Source organism: Protopterus annectens, chromosome 16.part0, assembly GCF_019279795.1.
Source record: "Protopterus annectens isolate FY-2018-M chromosome 16.part0, PAN1.0, whole genome shotgun sequence".
Taxonomy (NCBI): Eukaryota; Metazoa; Chordata; order Ceratodontiformes; family Protopteridae; genus Protopterus; species Protopterus annectens.
Genome location: NC_056750.1, coordinates 313,633,936 through 313,656,789, shown reverse-complemented (window position 1 = coordinate 313,656,789; position 22,854 = coordinate 313,633,936). Strand labels below are relative to the sequence as shown.

General features: G+C 38.4%; 1 protein-coding gene across 1 annotated transcript in view; it reads right to left on the bottom strand.

Annotated features, from left to right (window-relative positions):
- LOC122790589 (potassium channel subfamily T member 1) overlaps window positions 1-22,854 on the bottom strand; it is a 1,237,971-nt gene that overhangs the window by 895,406 nt on the left and 319,711 nt on the right. Inside the window, exon 7 of the mRNA XM_044058115.1 lies at window positions 18,300-18,374. Coding sequence (XP_043914050.1) covers window positions 18,300-18,374 — 75 coding nt within the window. The remainder of the gene's footprint in view (window positions 1-18,299; window positions 18,375-22,854) is intronic.

Below are 22,854 nucleotides of genomic sequence, written 5' to 3'. Positions count from 1 at the left end.
TGCAAATATGCAACATTTTCATCAGGGCTGGATAACAGACTGCCTTGTAGGTCAGGCACAGATCACCCCTCAGTAATTGGCAGAAAACTGAATACACTGATAGGGCTTTTAATCAGTCAGCATATGATATGTTGGTTATACCTTGGGCGAGAAACCTTTGAGGAGACTCCACCTGTTGCAGGTGCCTGGCAAAGTACATACCAAAGAGTGCATTGCACTCGATTAATGGTCTGATGAGGGCCAAATACAATGGTACTATGATATCCTTAGATCTGGATGCCATGCCTTTACTTATAAGCTGAGCCACATAAAAGCATTTCATCATCAACATGGACACATGGTGGTCAGAGTTCAGATTACTATCTGAGTACCTAGCTTTCTCACCACTGTGTCCATTCTTAGAGGGGATGCTATGAATGTTGCAATTTGCAGGGGTATTTGATCTTCCAAAGGGTATTATTATGCACTTATTCTCATTTAATTTGAGGCCATGGCTCTGATACCAATTGTTAGTCTTAGTCAGACTTTTCTATATTATATCAATGTCATTTGGGGAGATAGTGATTGCCCCCAACTTGCAGTCATCAGCAGTCTTGGTCAGTTAAAGGCCATCTACATTTGCATTGACATCTGAGGATTATATCCAAATTGGAGGGGACTTAGCACTGAGCCCTGTGGTACTCCATTGGTGACTGACCTGTTGCTGGATGGGGATTCCCCACTCTAACAACACATGTTCTAGCCATGAGTCATTTGGCTATCCATTTGATGATGTTGAAGTTTATGCGCAATTATGTGAGTTTATCTATAACACCTGAGTGGAGCATTGTGCCAAATGCCTTGGCCAGATCAAGGTAGGTGGTACCTTATCTTCATCCATGGCCTTAGCGACCTTCTCACAGAAGTCCACCAGACTGATGAAACCGAACTGAGTTGACTCTAGAGTCTGGAAATTTACCATGTCATTATTAATCAGGTCCATGATTATCCTTTCCATAGCCTTGCATATGAAAGTAGTTAGACTTATGGGCTGGTAATTTCCTGGGTCAGTTGATACCCCCCACCTTGTACAGAGGGATGACTGTTGCTGTCCTCCATTCTACTAGGACAAAGTCTGTCTGGAGACTGGTTAAATAGACATTCAAGTAAATCTGCTAGATCATGTTTCAAGCTATTTAACAGGCACACTGGAATTCTATCAAGGCCTATTGATGTCATGTTCCTAGCTTTAGAGAGCACAGTGACAACCTTTTCTTTTTTGATAACAGGTAAAGGAATGGTAGGTGGTATTTCATGGGGAGTGAGCGGAGGTGATGAGGGGGTAAAATCTGAGCTAAATTTATCAGCCAGCAGGTCTCCTATTTCTTCTGGCTGAGTATAGGTAGTGCCATCTACAGCCAACTCAGCAAATTGTTGTATGTTTCCATTAAGATTTTGGACATAACTAAAAAAATGCTTTATGGTTATTCTTTGCTTGACAGGCTATTTTAGTCTCGTATTTAGCTTTTGAAGACTTGACTAGTTCTCTGATTTACTTGTTGTGACTAATGAGGGATTTTTTCTCTGTTGACAGGAATTTCTTCCTTCTGCTGTATAGTCTATTTGTGCCAGGGGTTGAGTGGGGTGGCTTGCTTTTCCAGCTAGACCTGGCTTTAGGTCAGTCACATACTGCCATTTCTATGCAGTTGTTTAAGTGGCTGTACAGGGCATTTATGTATACTTCAGCATAGGCGTCTGTGTTTTTGAGGTTAGGGGGAGCTTTAAAATTACCTATGCTATCACTTAATATAAAGTAATTTGCCTTGGAAAAATTCTTTAGGGTTTTAGAATCTGATGGGGGTTCAGCTGGACATGGATTAGCTCAAGTGAGTCATCCTGCTTGCCCAATCTAGAGGTGTGATTGTTTTTTTTTAGGTAAATGGAAACACCTCCTCCTGTCATTTTTTTCCTCTTTCTGAGGGTGGTCTGAATGTGTGATAGGCAATGCAGCCTTGCACTGCTGGGGTGCTTTCTACAGCCTTGAACTATGTCTTTGTGACTGCACAGATGTAAGCATTCTCTTGGGAAGGAGAGTTTTCAGGGAGTGCAGTTTCATGTTAAGACTTCCTGCATTGAGCAGCACTACCTTCAGCTTGGCATTAGAAGAATTTCTTATGTTGGTAGGTCTGTTGGTTTGGCACTGCCTAAAACAGGTACTATGGGGGTGCCTAGTGGTGACATAGGTTCATAGGTGATTACTAGGCTAATAGCATAATGGCATAAGACCCTTTACAAGCCTGGCCAAAAATACCCAGGATATAACAATATTATATTTTAATTCACCCAATATGGGATGGGGTATTGGGTTTTTGGGTGATGGATCCCCGAGTCATTTTATAGAGTGCCTCTGTCCATAAGGGGCATGGGCAGTATCCCAGGAATGAATTTACAGTTCTCCATCCATTTAGCCTATTTTTTTTTAAGAGAGAGAGACAGGCTTTCTTTTATGAAGGTGGGGAGTTTATTCCATAGACGAGGTAGCCTTTGGGATATGAATCTGTCTCTGCAGCAAGTTCTGTTAGATTCACAAATAAGGTTCAGGTCCATGGAAAGTGTGACCACTGTATAATATTTCTTGAGGATATGTAACATTTTTATCAGGGCTGGATCAGAGAATGCCTTGCAGGTCAGGCATAAGTCCCCTCTCAACAAATGATATGAACCAGAGTAAAGGGATACTGGCTTTAGTTGGTCTGCATTAGACACGTGTATTACACTTTGTAATTCTGAAGTAGAAACCTCTGGGGCCACTCCAGTTGGTGTAAGTGTCTGGTTAGCTACTTGTAGAAGGGAGTATTGCACTTAATTATGGGCCTGATGAGGGCTGAGTAGAATGCCACTATGACTTCCTTTGAACTTGATGCCATGTCTTTACTTGTAAGTTGAGCCACACAGAAGGATTTCCTCACTACTGTAGCTAACTGGTGGTCGAAGTTTAAGTTACTGTCAATCTGTGTTCCTAGGTTCCTCACCACTGGGTCTACTTTTAGGGGTGTGCTATCAATATTATAATTTACAGGGATATTTAATTTACTGAAGGGTATGATTACGCATTTTTGTAGCATTTAGTCTCAGACCATAGTTTTGGCCACAGTCATTTGACATTTTTAGGCATGTTTGCAGGGTGTCCACATCATTTGGGAATTCATTGATTGCTCCCAGCTTCATCAGTGAACTTGGTGAGCCAGATGCCCCCAACACTGGCCTTCAATTCAGAGAAGCATATACCAAACAGGAGGGGTCCCAACACTGATCGCTGTGGGACACTGCTGGTAACAGGTCTCTTATTGGAAGTGGATTCAACTGTCCAGATAATGTGTCTTGTCAGTGAGCAGTTAGATATCCATTTGATGATGTAGGGGTTTATGCCTAACTCAGTAAGTTTATCTATGATTTCTGAGTGGAGGATTGTGTCGAAAACTTTGGCCAGGTCTAGATAAGCAGTGTGTACCATTTTAACCTCATCTGTAGCCCTGATGACTTTCTTGAAGAAGTCCACCAGAATGAGCAGGCAAGACCTCCCTTTGACAAAGCCAAAGTGACTCTGGTCCAGTTTTTGGGGAGTTTATAAGTCATTATTGATCAAGTCCATGATAATTCTCTCCATGGCCTTGCAGATAAGACTGGTCAAACCTATGGATCTTTATTTCCTTGGGTCAGTTGATGGGCCCCCACTTGTGCAGAGGGACAACTGTTGCAGTCCTCCACTCCTCTGGGACAAAGCCTGTCTGGAGGCTGTGGTTAAAGACAGTTTCTAGTGGCCCTGATAGATTCTGTTTTAAGCTATTTAAGTAACATTCTGGAATGTTGTTGGGACCCATAGAGGTTGTGTGCTTGGCTTTAGTGAGCACAATAAGAACCTGTTCCCTCGTAATGACCAGTATGAGGAAAATAGGGGGTATTTCTTTGGGCATGGTAAGAGATGATGGTGGGGAGAAATCAGCCAGCAGGTTTTCTATAGTTTCAGGCTGGGTGTAAATGTTGCCATTCATGATTAACTTGGCACATTGCTCAGCATTTCCCCTGAGGTTACTAACATAATTAAAAAAAGTCTTATGGTTATCTTTCATCTGGGAATCTATCTTTGCCACATAGTTCACTTTGGCAGATTTGACCAGATCTCTAATTTGTTTGTTTAGACTGGGGAGTGTCTTTTTGCACTGTTTTGTCTGTTCCTTCTTGACTTTGGAGAGGATATTTTTTCCTTTTATTGACTAGACCATTTATAGTAGCAATCCACCAGTATGGTTTATTTTTGCCAGCAATCATAGGTTTGACTCAGACAGGTACTGGCTCCTCTATGCAGTAATGAATGCGATTTTTTGGCTATGTTTTGAAGTTTTGCACTGATTTTTAGAGGTTTGCATAATGATCCTTGTCCTTCCCCCTTGTTAGTCACAAAGTGTTGTACTAACTAATAAGTTCGTGCAGTGGATTGATGCTGAAGTTTTCTGTATTAAGGGTGCAAGGTCCCCCCCCCCACAATATGCACACAATTTGTAGTGTTCACCATTCCAGTACACATTTTTTTTACATTACATTCCTGGTGTCTAGTAGTGATGCAGATGACTAAGATCTTCTTTGAGAGAGACGGGAGGGAACCAATTTAGATCTCCTTTAAGGCTTGGTGCATATAGCATCCCTGGTGTCACATGGTTTGCCACACCACTTTTTTATTTTGTTAAATAAATGCCTTTATGACATGCTATATAAAGTATCCTTGGTGTCTAGTGTTTCCCCTGATGCATATCTTCAGAGTCCTCCCTGGTGTCTAGTGGTTCCTCCAATCCAATTATGTCTAAGTGCCATAAGGGCATGATATGTAAAGTTCTCCCTGGTGTCTACTGGTCCCCCTGACCCATGTTATGTATAGATGCCATTAAGGCACAATGATAAAGGTTATTCCCAGTGGATAATGACCTGAGTCTTTACACTTATCCCTGGTGGTTAGTAGTTCCCTGTCCCATATCTTTACACTAATCACTAGTGCCCCCCCAAGTCATGTATTTATGCTTATTCCAAGTGGCTAGTGATCCCCTGACCTGTCTTTATGCTTACTCTTGTTGGCTTGTGATTCCCCCAACTCAATGTTGCAGGCTTTGCTCATTAGTGAAGTGGTATGTAGAAATATGACAGTCACTTCAACTCACCCATCCACACATGCATGCGCACACACACACACACACACACACACACACACACACACACACACACACACACACACACACACGCGCACATACACATCCATACCCATCTAGTCTACCACATTAAGTACCCTACTGCTACTTCCCAAGAAGAGACACACACACACACACACACACACACACACACACACACACACACACACACACACACACACACACACACACACACACACCCATGCAGCCCCTCAAGTACACAAATACCTACATGCCTCCAACACTATCTAACAGCAAACCTCTTTAGTACTTACCTCTACCATAATGGTTGACCTTGGCCATTGTTTGTTACCATGAGCAGCCAGGAGTGGCCATTCTAATTTATGCAGTAGGACAGTTTTATGAATCGCTCGGCTGTGTAAATGCCTTGCTACAGACAGTTCCTGAGAAGAACACATAGCTGATTAGCATATCCCTGTCTCCTTGGAATATCCCTTACAACTAGCACAGCCACAAAGCTTACTGTGGTGTTGCACATCTTTATGTTACCGCCCCATGGTAGGGCTGTCTCTGAATCAGAAATGGTTTCTGCGAGGTGTATACCTCGTAGTAACCTTTCTGAATTGGGCCCCACCTACACAGAATTTTTTGAACCAAACAACTTGCTTTCAAAACTAGCTTACTTTTTAAAAGGATCGCTGACGCTGTCTGGTGGGAAGGAACTAAATTTTAAAAAAATTCTAAAGACGGAGACTTGTGGAAAATGGAGGGGACTTGGAAGTCTTATGCAAAGTGCCTAATATACTATTTTGATTAAAAAAAATGGGTTAAAAACTAAATGATAAAATTCTGAGTGGGCACATGCATACTTGTGCCATATAAGCATGATGTCACTATAAAGCTCACACGATGTATGTTTATATGCTTATCAGTAGCTGTTGTTTAGTCTACGTCAGACATCCACTCTCACTCTTAGCCACAAATATTCTTTGTGACTAAGTGTAAGCTTTTCTGAATAATGGCTTTAATCACTGAATTTCATCTGAGCTTACCAGGACACACTGAAAGAACAGTTATTAGAAATAATGTGACAGCAAATGTAATAAAAAGAAAAATCTGTGGTATCCCATGAAGTCTCAGAAATCCCAGTGTACAACCTATACTGGATCAAAAACAAACCAAGCAGAAACTCTGCAGTGTGGAGGGTGTGAAGTTCACTCCTTATTATTTTGTAATACATATTTTAAAGTTGACATTTATTAGTGAACTAGATACATAACATATTTCAAGGAGTGAACTTTACACCCTCCACACTGTGAAGTTTCTGCTTGGTTTGGTTCAAATGTAACTAAAAATGCAAAATGATTTGAACAAAATATAGCACACATATTCCCACTCCAAAAAAATTATAATGAGAAAAGCCCAACTCTCCCTATCTATAATAACCCGACTAGTCAATATACAACATGCCTGAATACAATGTCATATGACATGGATATCTATCTATAAGTGATCAGTGTCCAACAATACACACAGCATAAAGGCAGCATAAAGACATAGCTCTGCAGAATACCCATCTAACTAAATGTTGCTATTCCAAGTATTCCTTTCACAAAATACCTATCATTTAATAAGACATAAAAAGTTTTGTCTTTATTTCATTGTTAAACCATTTTAATTCATATAATTTTTACTGGTAATACACATATAAAAATAACAATAGTTTATTTCACGTCATCTTGATGAATTCCTTTTTCTTAGACAAAAGCACTAACCACATTTCTGCATCTGGACTGAATATCTGTTTCTGCAGGTATTACTCCTTAAATGTGAGGATTTTATTTTAAGTATTTGGTGACTGGTAATGTGAGCAGAGAGGGAATTAGGGTGATCTGAATGCTACAGTTGAACGAGGATTAAATGGCAATATTTTTATGGCTAACATCTTAAAATTAAGGGCTGCTAAGTTATGATTACTATTTCTATTTGCAATCATTCATTATTTAACAACTGATTATTTTTGTTTGAGCAACATTTGTGCGAATAACCTAATTATATAACATGAGAAAATAAAAAAAAAAATACAATCTGCAAAGTTTTAGAAAATAATAAATTCAAATGCTCCCTTACTATATACATTCCCAAAGCATCTCTGCCAACAAATTAATTCCATAAAAGTAGCACTTCACTGTCCTTACAACCTCCCTCTTCCATTGCTCACTAAAAGCATCTTCACACAACTGTACCTATCCTACAAATTCCTGCTCTTTCCTTTTGCTGCAGGCAGAATCCTTTACCGATCCTCTACACATTGCTACCTGTACTAGTTGTGAACATTACTTCTGTCCTACCATAGCATAGCATTATGGGTAATCATAAACAAGTTAATATGTTTTCTCTTATCAACATGCATGCGATACAAAATAGCCTGTTTTAAAAACACTACTTGATTCACAACCATGGCTATCATACAAATAACTGTATTACACTAATTCAACATAAACTACTGCTATCAATGGTTAATATTAATACCTATATAAAACAAATTTTTGTTTCATTGTCATGGCCTTTTTACCATACACTGTATTTATTCTGTATAGTATCAATTTTACTTTTTATTGTATGGACCTTTTTGTTTTTATTTATATTCTTTTTGTTCTTGTATTTTTATTTCTGTTTTTATTGTTAAGTTTAAAATATTATCTGTGGGAACTTTTCTCCGATGGCCAGAACTAAACATATGTTTTTTCAGTCAAGAAAAGCAAACAAATAATTACATGCAAGGGTATGGCTTATTCATACTCTCTGCACTCGAATTAGTGAGCATCTGTCATAAACCTGATGGCTGAAAGGGCTCAGCATCTTTAGAAGTATCAAAATGAATGCCTACTCTATAATGCTATATAAAACAAGCTTACCTAATATGAATACAGCTATAAATATAGAACTGTTGAAAAGTGTGCGTGTCTTCTCAGATGACATGGGGCAACATGTTAAAGATTTAGTACATTTTAAATGCTAGTTTGGGAGTGGGGATAGTATGAAGCATGAGTATAAACAATTAATTTCTGGATGAATCTCTAATTACTTGTGCCTTAAATCTGTTCCATGCATGGAAACAACAAGGTAGACAATCGGGACCTCTCATTCTGTTACAGATCTCTACCCCTTCACTGACTACAAATTGCAACAAACTGCTATCTGATAAATTCATTTAGCAAGAAGAACAATGGCTCTAATGTGAAACTCTGACTTCCTGAAACCTGACATACCAAAACGATGGGAAAAAATGCCCACAAATTTAAAAGGGTGAAAACCCATTTTTAATATTTTTTGCAGGGAGTCAAACCACACCAAGCAATGGTTGCAAGAACTTGAAGACGGGAGAAATATCCCAAAACAACTGAACTATTTATTGCCAGTGCATAATCAGAAGTCACAGCGGCACTGATTTCCTATGGGAAACAGCATTCATCATTATACTGTTAATCTTTTTTCTCTGTGCTACTGATGCTCCAGCAATATTAGCTTGGACATGTGTTGGGGGGCAAAAAACAACAAAAAAAAAAACATATATCAATATCAAAGGAACATCAGACACCAGAAATAGACATCCACTACTCAAGCATATTACTAAGTCTGTATCCGAATAAAATAGAACAAAACAGGAACCAGAATTGTGGCACAAATTAAACATACTTAATGACAACAATGCAGTAAATCCACAAATTTAAATATATTATCAAAACAAGTCTCCAAAAGCATAAAATGAAGCATTGTGGGAAGAGCCAAAGCCATGCCATAAGATGAATCTGGGAGTTTAAATTGCCCGTAGGTGTGAGTACGTGTGTGTGATACAGAAGAAAGATCTGGAAACTTATTTCCATTTTTCCCTTTGCCTTGAAAACTACTTGGGTAGTGGTGGCTGTCCATGGGGTCACTCTAGAAGTCAGATGTGACTCATAACAGACAGTGAGACAAAGACAGGTAGTGAATAACATGAAGCAAAGCAGTCATCACAACAACATAAATCTAATCTTCAGTCAAATAACATAAACAGAACAGTGGATAAGCCCACAGACCAAAAGGTCATGGACATTACTGCAGCCCACAGACCAAAAGGTCATGGACAACATTACTGCAGCCCACAGACCAAAAGATCATGGACATTACCGCAGCCCACAGACCAAAAGGTCATGGACAACTTTACTGCAGCCCACAGACCAAAAGATCATGGACAACATTACCACAGCCCACAGACCAAAAGGTCATGGACAACATTACCGCAGCCCACAGATCAAAAGGTCATGGACAACATTACTGCAGCCCACAGACCAAAAGGCCATGGACAACATTACCGCAGCACATTCAGGTTGCAGCTGCAGATAGGCATAATGCAAGTAATCCAGTTTTTCTTGCAGAAGTAAGATGGCTGTCATGTTGGGTGTCATGTCCTTTCTCCAAGGATGCAGTTAAAATAAACCATACACACTATGCCATGGAGCTTTGTCAGTTCATTTGTAAAGCTGCACAGTTGCAAACTGATTGTTAAACCTTACGTACTTCCACAACATAATGTATATGATGTATTACTGCACCCTCAGAGAAAGGAAGTTCATAATTTTAACATTCTGGTCAAATCCAAAAAAAGAAATTGGGGGTGGGGGAGGCAAAGAATCATGGTCAGGAGTAATTTTCATGTATTGCTCTAAGGCACTGCAAAGTTAAATGAATGCACACATTTTGCACCAGCATGCATTTGGTGAAATATAGCATTCTAATGCTTGGCCTTACTGACTTATTATATATCTCAGTGATTTACCGGACAGCCAAAACTACCATGAGGGACAAGGCACAACATACGAGAAAAAATCGAATGTTAGGCATAATCATGGGCAGTCAAAAGGTAGGTGCATTAACACAAAAACGGTACGTTTCCAGCTCATACAAGAAAAGCTGAAACAGCTTTCTTGCATTATATCTATCTGCAGCTGCAGCCTAAATGTGCTGCAGTAATATTGTTCACAGGCTTACTTCTGTATTCATATATATATATATATATATATATATATATATATATATATATATATATATATATGTGTGTGTGTATACAAATAGAATTGAAAAAAATCTGCCAGGTTTTGCTTGATGTAAGAGGTAAATCTAAAGATATAGTGCATAAACATACTGCATAAATACAAAAGCTTATCTAAACAAACACACATAAAAATTAAAATAGAAACCAAGTTAAATATACAATGATACTAAAGCCAAACCACCTTAAGAAAAATTAATTTTGATGAGTGAGACATTACTGTTAATGCTTTTTTCAATTCATGGTAGCTGCCACCAAAATGATTACCCCTGTGAAAACTTTAGGAAGCAGTAAGCATATCACCTGCTAAATCAATCTAAAAAAATAGTGGGTGTATTACTGCTTGCATATATTTGAATTTCAGTTCTTATAGTCACGTCCAAAATGGTTACTCTTGTGAATATTTGTTTTGGCAGTGCTAAGAGAGCATCACTAGATGAAGTATTAATAAATTTAAAATTATACACACAGAAGCTTAACTTTAAATTTTATTTTAAAGGGATGAACAATATATCTGGTGAAAGTAAATTATGTAAGAAGTTAAGCGTATTCAACCCTGCCTTACATCCTACTGTCCAGATTTTTGAAAAAATGAGTGCGAATGACATTAGGAATATGTTTAGGACAAAAAGGGTTGAAAGGGATTGTCGCAGCAATATTAACAAAGATGAAATTATGTTATTGAAAGAAATATGTAACAATGCTGAACTAAGGGTTATAAAACCTGACAAAGGCAGAGGCCTTGTCATTAGGAATCACAATATGTATACCAACAAAATGTTCACGTTGTTATATGCTGACACATTGTGAAATCAGTTTGAATGAAAAAAATATCTCCTATAGGAAAGTGGATGTCATGTTGGAGGAATTAGTATTGAATCATCAAATTAGTATAGACGAATATCAATTTATGGTAGTGAAACATCCAAGAATACCAATGACTTTTGGGGTTCCAAAGATACACAAAGATCTCCTGGACCCCCCCCCCCATTGAGACCAGTAGTTGATGCCAGGGCATCTAAAATGTATCCCATAGCTAAACTCATAAACACTCAACTCAAAAATGTATTAAAGGATTGCATGTGGCTTTTGAAAGATTCCTGGGAAATTCTAAGTAAAATCACCAATGATGTGTATAGTGACTAATTGATATTCGTCACTACTGATATCAGAGATTTATTTAAGTGATACCTCATGACACAGGGATTGATTGGTTTTACCAATATCTTTGTCAATATACCCTCTTAAATCACGACCATATTTTAACAGTTAGAACCTTGATGGAATTAGCACTGGACACCAAATTATTACATTTGAACAACAGCTATTTAAGCAGTGTAAAGGAGTAGCAATAGGGGCAGTGTGTTCCCCCATATTTGCTAATATTGTGTTAGCATTTTAGGAAAGGGAATTTGTTTTTAATAGCGCCTTTCCAGAATGTTGGACATTCAATGGGCGTTACTTGGATGACATTATTATTTTATGGAAGAGGGATGTAGATGAGTTGAATACATTTTTGGTTTTCATTGAAAATAGTACAGAATTTTTAGAATTTACATATGTAATTAGTATGCAAGAAGTTAATTACTTAGATACAACTATTAGGAGAGATGTGGACACTAACCAATTCACATCCACAATATTCAGAAAACCTACATATTCTAACACCCTCTTACACTATGATAGCTGTCACCCCCTGCATCAAAAGAAGTCCTTAGTGAAAGGACAAGTGGTGCAACTAGCTAGAATGGTGTCTAACTTCGATGAATTTCTACTACAAATTGAGGTGTTGAAGGTCATCTTAGCAAGAAGAGGGTATCCTCTTCCCTATGCAAACACTATATTAAAAGAAGTGATACGGAAAAGGAATAGTGGGCGTTTTGCCCCCTTATTGGAGTCAAGATGTGATTTACAAGGTAGAGCAGATCGGGAAGAAGGAAATAGTTACAACAAATCTGCTATATTTAGTTATAATAATAAATTTCAAGATATTAGAGACATTATTAGACACAAATTGGAATGTTTTAGCACAGTAAACCAAGACCACCTTCAACTGTTGGGTACATCCCGCAAGATCGTATACAAGAAGGATGTGAGTTTAAAAATTATGTCAGAGCAACAAAAATGGGATATTAGAGAGTTGAGTGGCATGGTAAAATGTGGCTTCTGTCTACAATGTCAGTACATGATTGAAGCTAAAGAGGTACATATACCTAATTATGGTAGACACATAATACAAAAGAAGTGTTCATGTAGCAGTAAGGCAGTGGTATATTTATCCCTATGTTCTATGTGTCTGAGTTTTTACATAGGAAAGACTATTCATGCCTTCAGGAGTAGGATTTACCAACATTATTATGACATTGGTAAAAAAGACACAAAAAATGCCTTAGCTGCACATATACTATGCCATGAAGGGCACAGTTTTAAGTTTATTATCATTGACCAGGTAAAACTAGGGGAAAGAGGAGGTCCACTTAATGATTATTTGCAACTAAAAGAGCTCAGGTGGCAAATAAAGGATAATGCCTCCGAATACCCTGGATTAAATAACACAATTTCTATAAGTTCAATTTTAAGGTTAAAAGAGGAATTTTTTTATGTAAAATATGACATGTTTTTAGTCTCTGGGATTGAGGCATTTTAATGTGAGTAACCTAGTTGTCATGTATTATTTTAATGATCCTATACAGGCAGGAATGTGTAGCTATGTCTTTTCATATGTATACATTTTTTAATTCATGTTTTTTTATATTTAGAGTGGGTTACAAATGTATTTCTCTTTAAGAGGTTACAATGTAGTTAATTAGATAATTAATGCATGTGTATTAGGATCTGTTGGGTAATAGTAACATTATTCTGATGAACTTTCTATTTGGAGACAAAAGCACTTAATTAAACATTTGGAGTGGATAACTGGCTTGGCTTCTTCATTTTTTGATACCTTGTTCTGGCAGTGTGTTACCTGGAATGAAGTATACATGTTTATGAAGCATTACTGGCATGTTGGTCTCTTCATCTGGACGCATTTACTCATCAGCACTCCACTGAGGTATTGTATGGCAATGCAATGTTAGCAGCTGTTTATAAAATGGATAGTAGAATAGTATACAACAGTTGATAGAAGACTTAAATGACTGCCCTGAAAATATAAGACTAAAATTCCACACAGTTAAAAAGCTGCGCATTAGTTCAAATGGGGAGAGAGACTACTTTATGCTAAAGTATACTTAGAAAACATATAATTACCATGCATAAGTTATTAAATGCAAAAATTCAAACTGCAGAAAAATACAGATGCCCATTTTATAAGTATAATATTGTACTTGGGGATGTGCATGGGATAGATACTTCCACAAACCCTGGGATTGAAAGAGACATGCCCTTCAGTCTCATGCCACACAACACTCTAAAATCTATGAATATTAAAATGAAAATGTTCTTGGGTATTTTTCATTTTAAGTGTCCTGCAATATTTGTTAATGTAATGCTGCAGAAAGAACCCTTCCAATATACTGGAGTATTGATGGTGTAAAATGTTTAAATTAACACAGTTCAAAACTCACATCATTTTCCCATTTTTCAGCAGTTCATTAACTGCAGGACGTCAGTTAATATAATATTTACTGGGGGCAGATGAATATAGAACCTAATGCTTTGACCCGGCCTTACCATTATTTACTTTTGTCATTTAATCTCTCAAACTTTTTACAGCTTATGGGCTCTTCACATTAAATAAGTGCCCTAATACTGGTTTCTGCTTTACCTTCACACATAAAACAATGTAAATTAAAATGCTCAGGATTCTCTAATGCAGAAACACTGAACAGTGAGGAAAGCAAGATCAGGCCTCCACATAGGCATTTGATTAACATTTGGATGTTCGGGATGCAAGATCAGGCCTCCACATAGGCATTTGATTAACATTTGGATGTTGGGGATGCAAGATCAGGCCTCCACATAGGCATTTGTTTAACATTTGGATGTTGGGGATGCAAGATCAGGCCTCCACATAGGCATTTGATTAACATTTGGATGTTGGGGATGCAAGATCAGGCCTCCACATAGGCATTTGATTAACATTTGGATGTTGGGGATGCAAGATCAGGCCTCCACATAGGCATTTGATTAACATTTGGATGTTGGGGATGCAAGATCAGGCCTCCACATAGGCATTTGATTAACATTTGGATGTTGGGGATGCAAGATCAAGCCTCCACATAGGCATTTGATTAACAATTGGATGTTGGGGATGCAAGATCAGGCCTCCACATAGGCATTTGATTAACATTTGGATGTTGGGGATGCAAGATCAGGCCTCCACATAGGCATTTGTTTAACATTTGGATGTTGGGGATGCAAGATCAGGCCTCCACATAGGCATTTGATTAACATTTGGATGTTGGGGATGCAAGATCAGGCCTCCACATAGGCATTTGATTAACATTTGGATGTTGGGGATGCAAGATCAGGCCTCCACATAGGCATTTGATTAACATTTGGATGTTGGGGATGCAAGATCAGGCCTCCACATAGGCATTTGATTAACATTTGGATGTTGGGGATGCAAGATCAGGCCTCCACATAGGCATTTGATTAACATTTGGATGTTGGGGATGCAAGATCAGGCCTCCACATAGGCATTTGATTAACATTTGGATGTTGGGGATGCAAGATCAGGCCTCCAAATAGGCATTTGATTAACATTTGGATGTTGGGGATGCAAGATCAGGCCTCCACATAGGCATTTGATTAACATTTGGATGTTGGGGATGCAAGATCAGGCCTCCACATAGGCATTTGATTAACATTTGGATGTTGGGGATGCAAGATCAGGCCTCCACATAGGCATTTGATTAACATTTGGATGTTGGGGATGCAAGATCAGGCCTCCACATAGGCATTTGATTAACATTTGGATGTTGGGGATGCAAGATCAGGCCTCCACATAGGCATTTGATTAACATTTGGATGTTGGGGATGCAAGATCAGGCCTCCACATAGGCATTTGATTAACATTTGGATGTTGGGGATGCAAGATCAGGCCTCCACATAGGCATTTGATTAACATTTGGATGTTGGGGATGCAAGATCAGGCCTCCACATAGGCATTTGATTAACATTTGGATGTTGGGGATGCAAGATCAGGCCTCCACATAGGCATTTGATTAACATTTGGATGTTGGGGATGCAAGATCAGGCCTCCACATAGGCATTTGATTAACATTTGGATGTTGGGGATGCAAGATCAGGCCTCCACATAGGCATTTGATTAACATTTGGATGTTGGGGATGCAAGATCAGGCCTCCACATAGGCATTTGATTAACATTTGGATGTTGGGGATGCAAGATCAGGCCTCCACATAGGCATTTGATTAACATTTGGATGTTGGGGATGCAAGATCAGGCCTCCACATAGGCATTTGATTAACATTTGGATGTTGGGGATGCAAGATCAGGCCTCCACATAGGCATTTGATTAACATTTGGATGTTGGGGATGCAAGATCAGGCCTCCACATAGGCATTTGATTAACATTTGGATGTTGGGGATGCAAGATCAGGCCTCCACATAGGCATTTGATTAACATTTGGATGTTGGGGATGCAAGATCAGGCCTCCACATAGGCATTTGATTAACATTTGGATGTTGGGGATGCAAGATCAGGCCTCCACATAGGCATTTGATTAACATTTGGATGTTGGGGATGCAAGATCAGGCCTCCACATAGGCATTTGATTAACATTTGGATGTTGGGGATGCAAGATCAGGCCTCCACATAGGCATTTGATTAACATTTGGATGTTGGGGATGCAAGATCAGGCCTCCACATAGGCATTTGATTAACATTTGGATGTTGGGGATGCAAGATCAGGCCTCCACATAGGCATTTGATTAACATTTGGATGTTGGGGATGCAAGATCAGGCCTCCACATAGGCATTTGATTAACATTTGGATGTTGGGGATGCAAGATCAGGCCTCCACATAGGCATTTGATTAACATTTGGATGTTGGGGATGCAAGATCAGGCCTCCACATAGGCATTTGATTAACATTTGGATGTTGGGGATGCAAGATCAGGCCTCCACATAGGCATTTGATTAACATTTGGATGTTGGGGATGCAAGATCAGGCCTCCACATAGGCATTTGATTAACATTTGGATGTTGGGGATGCAAGATCAGGCCTCCACATAGGCATTTGATTAACATTTGGATGTTGGGGATGCAAGATCAGGCCTCCACATAGGCATTTGATTAACATTTGGATGTTGGGGATGCAAGATCAGGCCTCCACATAGGCATTTGATTAACATTTGGATGTTGGGGATGCAAGATCAGGCCTCCACATAGGCATTTGATTAACATTTGGATGTTGGGGATGCAAGATCAGGCCTCCACATAGGCATTTGATTAACATTTGGATGTTGGGGATGCAAGATCAGGCCTCCACATAGGCATTTGATTAACATTTGGATGTTGGGGATGCAAGATCAGGCCTCCACATAGGCATTTGATTAACATTTGGATGTTGGGGATGCAAGATCAGGCCTCCACATAGGCATTTGATTAACGTTTGAATGTTGGGGATGCAAGATCAGGCCTCCACATAGGCATTTGATTAACATTTGGATGTTGGGGATGCAAGATCAGGCCTCCACATAGGCATTTGATTAACATTTGGATGTTGGGGATGCAAGATCAGGCCTCCACATAGGCATTTGATTAACATTTGGATGTTGGGGATGCAAGATCAGGCCTCCACATAGGCATTTGATTAACATTTGGATGTTGGGGATGCAAGATCAGGGCATTTGATTAACATTTGGATGTTGGGGATGCAAGATCAGGCCTCCACATAGGCATTTGATTAACATTTGAATGTTGGGGATGCAAGATCAGGCCTCCACATAGGCATTTGATTAACATTTGGATGTTGGGGATGCAAGATCAGGCCTCCACATAGGCATTTGATTAACATTTGGATGTTGGGGATGCAAGATCAGGCCTCCACATAAGCATTTGATTAACATTTGAATATTGGGGATTCAAGATCAGGCTTCCACATAGGCATTTGATTAACATTTGGATGTTGGGGATGCAAGATCACTCCTCCACATAGGCATTTGATTAACATTTGGATGTTGGGGATGCAAGATCAGGCCTCCACATAGGCATTTGATTAACATTTGGATGTTGGGGATGCAAGATCAGGCCTACACACAGGCATTTGATTAACATTTGGATGTTGGGGATGCAAGATCAGGCCTCCACATTGGCATTTGATTAACATTTGGATGTTGAGGATACAAGATCAGGCCTCCACATAGGCATTTGATTAACATTTGGATGTTGGGGATGCAAGATCAGGCCTCCACATAGGCATTTGATTAACATTTGGATGTTGGGGATGCAAGATCAGGCCTACACATAGGCATTTGTTTAACATTTGGATATTGGGGATGCAAGATCAGGCCTCCACATAGGCATTTGATTAACATTTGGATGTTGGGGATGCAAGATCAGGCCTCCACATAGGCATTTGATTAACATTTGAATGTTGGGGATGAGTGTGCAGTTTGTTTGCCAACATTCAATAATTTAGAATAATTCTAACACAGTCATACAGTTGTATAAAGTATGGACTGGGATAAGAGCTGTCCTTAGTCATGATGTTGAGCCGCACATGTTCCTCTGTAGATAAAACTCAGTACTGGAGGACTGCATAAATCTTTCATAAAGAAAACCAGTCCAATAAGTGATGTGTAATTTTCCTGCATCACGCAATCAAACCTGTTCCACTGCATGGGCTGCTAGAGAAGAAAGAAATACCTTGCTGTTATGTGATGAGGTTATTTATACAAGTTCTATATGAAGACCCATTTTCACAAATAAGCAGATTTGCACAACTGCAAAATGTTAACTGCTAGCATATTTTATAAAGTCTCTGGCACAAAATGGAAAAAATGTCATATATTTCATGCACAAAGATTGCATTTTGTCATAATAAGCTGACAGACTTACTGTAATAATAAAGGGTACAGTGTTGAGCATTTCAAGGATAAATGAGACGCGAAAAATTTGCTCCCATATATTTCCCTGCAAAGAAACAAAGTGAAAAGCCAAATCAGAAAGTATGTTTTATACATATTCTGCACAGGAAATGAAAAAGCATATGAAAGAAATCTGGTATAGACTGCAGCACAATCAGCCATATGTTTCCCATATCTCAGTTTTTTTTTTCATTTTTATTGATTGACATCTTTACTTTGAATGCTATATACAGCATTTTATAATATACCAGTTCATAATCAAAATGGTGAGCAAATAGATTGCAAATGTATACATGAATTTATGAATGTATGTATGATTTATATTACTTTTTGTTAGCAAGTGGACGAACCTTAAATACCATTTTAACCACAGTTTTAGGACAAGGCATTATAGATAATTGGTGTCTATTAAATACATTACAGCACATACCTCTACAAATAATTTATGTAAATAGCTTGTTAAATGGAAGGGCTTGGTAGTCTAATTAATTTTCTGTCCTGGTGCACCCTAGGGACATTATAAACATAATTCACTATCAATATGACAGAAAAGGTATCATTATAACATTAATTTAGATGGATGCACATGCATGCATACATATTATATGTGTGTGTGTGTGTGTGTGTGTGTGTCTGTTGTACCCATCCATTTTGCAGTCTTTATTTTGCATAGGCTACAGAACACTGATTAAAGATAGTATGACAAACAGTGAACACTAACAGCCAATCCTGATTTCCTCTCCAGTAACTTGTGAATAAGACCCCAAGATACCTCCACTCCTCCACTGAGGAAGCTGTTCTTTCACCTTCAGTGAGCCAGAAACTCTTTTCCAATAAAAGATCATGATCTCTGAATTGGAAGCCCTGATTTTCATCCCAGTCATTTCATACTTAGTGCTGAATTAATCCAGAGCTTGCTGGAGATCACAGTTACTTAACGCTAAGAGGACAATATCAAATACAACTAGCACTAAAATGGGTATTTTCTAGTCCCTGGCTGTTGCTTGATACCATGTTCCTGGGGATAACAAACAAGAGGAGACAAAACACAGCTTTAGAGAGTCCTGTTCCATGTTGAGGTAGCTGACTTATTTCCATGAACACCGACACAGCTTTCACTTCCCAAATACGCAGGGGCAGCAAGGCATGCAACAGCAGCCCTTGGACACTCTAATGTCATATCATGTCCTATAATACAGCAATTTCATCTATTAAAACCAACATTTGCTTTTGGCTTCATCTTCTCAGAGGAGGCGGTGTCCCACAGATTCAGGAGTTCCTGAAAGTGTCCCTTAAACTCGTAAACTTCTCAGGAATGTTACTGCAATGTTATATTATTACGTTATATTAACAACCATGTTAGGTAGAAACTCAACTTTTATGCTGTTTTAGCAAAAGGCATTTCACAAAAGATATAAAATGCAAGCAAGTATATAGTCATCCTAAATCTCTCAAAACATTGTATATCTATCTATCTATATACATGTATGTATAATGTTAGCAGCTAAGAGCGAATGCTTAAAAGAGCTTTGTAAAAACATAGATCTAAAAAGATTAAATAGTCAACACAGTGAATAGTAACCACAAAACAAAACTGAGTCTACAAGAAAAAAAAATACACCAAACAGAAAAAATTGCAAAACAGTATACACAGAAGTTAAGAATATCTGAGGGTATAATACAGAGTAAGTAGCATCATTTGGCGGAAGTGCAAATGTGTCATAACACTTTGTTGTTGTTGTCATGTCTTTCGGCTTTTCCCAGTTAGGGGTCGCCACAGCGGAACTCCGGTCCGCTAATGATTGGCAGTTTATTTTTACATACCGAGTTGCCAGCTCTGACGCACAACCTTCAACGAAGGTATGCCCATTCACACATGTCTCCACGCATAAGACGCTCTAGCTGAGAGTCAAACCGGACAGCGTTTTACTGTGAGGCGATAACACTACCGCAGCACCACCACCGCAGTTTCGTTATCATTACTAAACTGATGACTCTGCATCTGTTCAGGAGGGGTTAGAGGTAGCTTTAGGGTTAGGGTTACTGGAGTAAACATTTTGTGAGATTAGGTAATGCTGCAGCTGTATATGCTGTATCTCAAAAAGTATGAGCTAAAATTTGCAAGTTTGGAGTTTTCCTTGACAGTTCTGAATGGATATACCAGATGCCAGGCTCAATTAACAGGAAGGTACACATGCCATTAAGAAGCTGTATATGCATAACAAGGAATGCGGAGGATTATAATATTCTCTAAGAAAGTGTTTGTAAGAAACCCATAAACAAGTGCTTACTATTTGAGGGACTTTAAAAGCCAACTTTGGCGCTAATTAATAGTCACTTGGCTCTGCACATAGTATTGCAACAGTATCCGACCAAAAGCTTTTGAATGTTGGCCCTGAGGAATTAGTTTTGAAGTATTTAAGTGAAAGAGAAAATGAAGAATGATGAAACAGCCAGCACAAGCACTAATCCAGCAGGGGCATAAATGCTCCCTTAAAAAAGCCATTCCACTTTATTGGACCAATAACTTGTTGCTCTTACAGAAGATACACCTGAACAGTAGCTTGATATGGACCTTAAAAAGGACCTGCTATACCACTAGACTAAGAATTTAGTTGTGGATACAAAAATGTGTTATGAGGAAGACAACAATCTGAATTTGAGATGACTGACACAGTTGTGCATATGGTGTTTCCAAAGTTAACTGCAGGAATCTATAATTAAACCATTGTCAAGCACTACAGATATAAAGGTGAAGAGTATTCTTGCAACTGTAAAGGTTAAGGCCCTGGTAAATACTAGATCACTAAAAGAGAGGATGGAAAAGAGTCAAGTTAAAATCATGGCAAGGAGGTATCACTTCAGATGGATCTAGTAAAATTTCTGATATGTGTACCACCATTACAGATTTATTTTTTCACGTAACCCTCAGGGCTTTATCCTAATTCACAATCAACTCTGGAAGCCTTTCACTTTATACATTTTATTACTTTCTGAGCTAAGTGACTATTATCAAGACCAAAATCGTCTTCTTCTATTTCAAGTTATTGGCTACCAAACTGGACAAAGCACTGTATTCTGTATATATAAAAAAAACATACTTGCTTCTTGTTCACAGAAGAATCCTTTTCATGTCATTGATCTACATTAGAGTGGCCGCTTAGCTGTGCAATCTCTCTACAAGTAAAAGTGTCCTGTTCATTATACTGTATCTTAGAAACCCTAGTCATAAACATTTTAGCATTCTTCTTATAATGTTCCTACAAAATGCAGGTCCTCCTGGCTTACAGTAGTTGTTCATATGGAAGGGGGTCACATTATAGGGGATGTATGAAAGATTTGACCATGGATATAACTAAAAGTGATTGTAGACAAACTACAGGGTAGAAATATTTTTTTTTCTCTGAACACTGTTTCACTGCTAAATCCAGGATCTTCAGTATATAAATACTGGTATATAATTTTTTTTTGTATATCACTCAAACATTGAGACAGAATCCAGAATGGATGAGGTCTTTGCACATAAAAATCAGATCATCATTATATCATTAATACTTCAAAATTTAACTACAAAAAGTCATTATTTATAAAAATATTGCAAATAAATCCATGACCAAATATACATATGAAGAATATAAATGGGTTTCCCATCATCACCCTTTCTGATCGCAACACCTTCCATCAAAAATAAATATTGTCAAAATAATGTCTAATGAAAGTATAAAAACTTTGTACATCCAGCACTAGCCAGCATATGTCCTATGTCCAAGTTATCATATCTTTTTTCGTAAGAAATAATGTGAACCCTTCATAGATGTTCCAGCTTTTGTATCTTCTTTATGCAGATGATGATACAAGAAAATACCCACATTCTCCAAAACGTCTTGAAGGATTGAAATAATTGGCCTAACTGGATTGCAGTTTACATGACTGTGATTTTTGGTGGCAGTAAAATAAGGGAGCTTATTGTACTTAAAGTACATCTTCTCATACTGCATGAGAGTCAGATTAGCCCAAATGACCCTTTCAAAGTAAATCATGTAATTCAGAGTGAACCATGTTGTAGCCTAACACATTCAATTACAATAGTGTCATCCAAATGTCCTTTACACAGCTTAAAGTCTAGATGTTCATTCATGATCACTGTATTTTTATATGTATTAGCCAATTGTACAGCTAAATTCTTTTTGCATGGTACCTCCAACTCTTTGGTTATTTAATAACTTATCTTATTTTTTCATTTCAAAACTCCTTAGATTTTCGTTCCATATTAAAGTGCAAAATATTAGAAAACTCATGGCAGTTTAATTCTGAAATGGGGAAATAGTTACTTTTCTCCTCTAAACTGAAATTACCAGAAGTGAGTATGCATTACGTGCCTCATTTGTGCAGCCAGCACTGTTGGCATAGAAGGACCAAGCCCTGACTATGTCCCAGACAGTCAAGTCATGCCGTAAGTATCTGTTTGCCTTAAGTATCTGTTGAAGCTGGTAGGAAGCAGGAGAATGAGTGATGGGGTGAGTTTG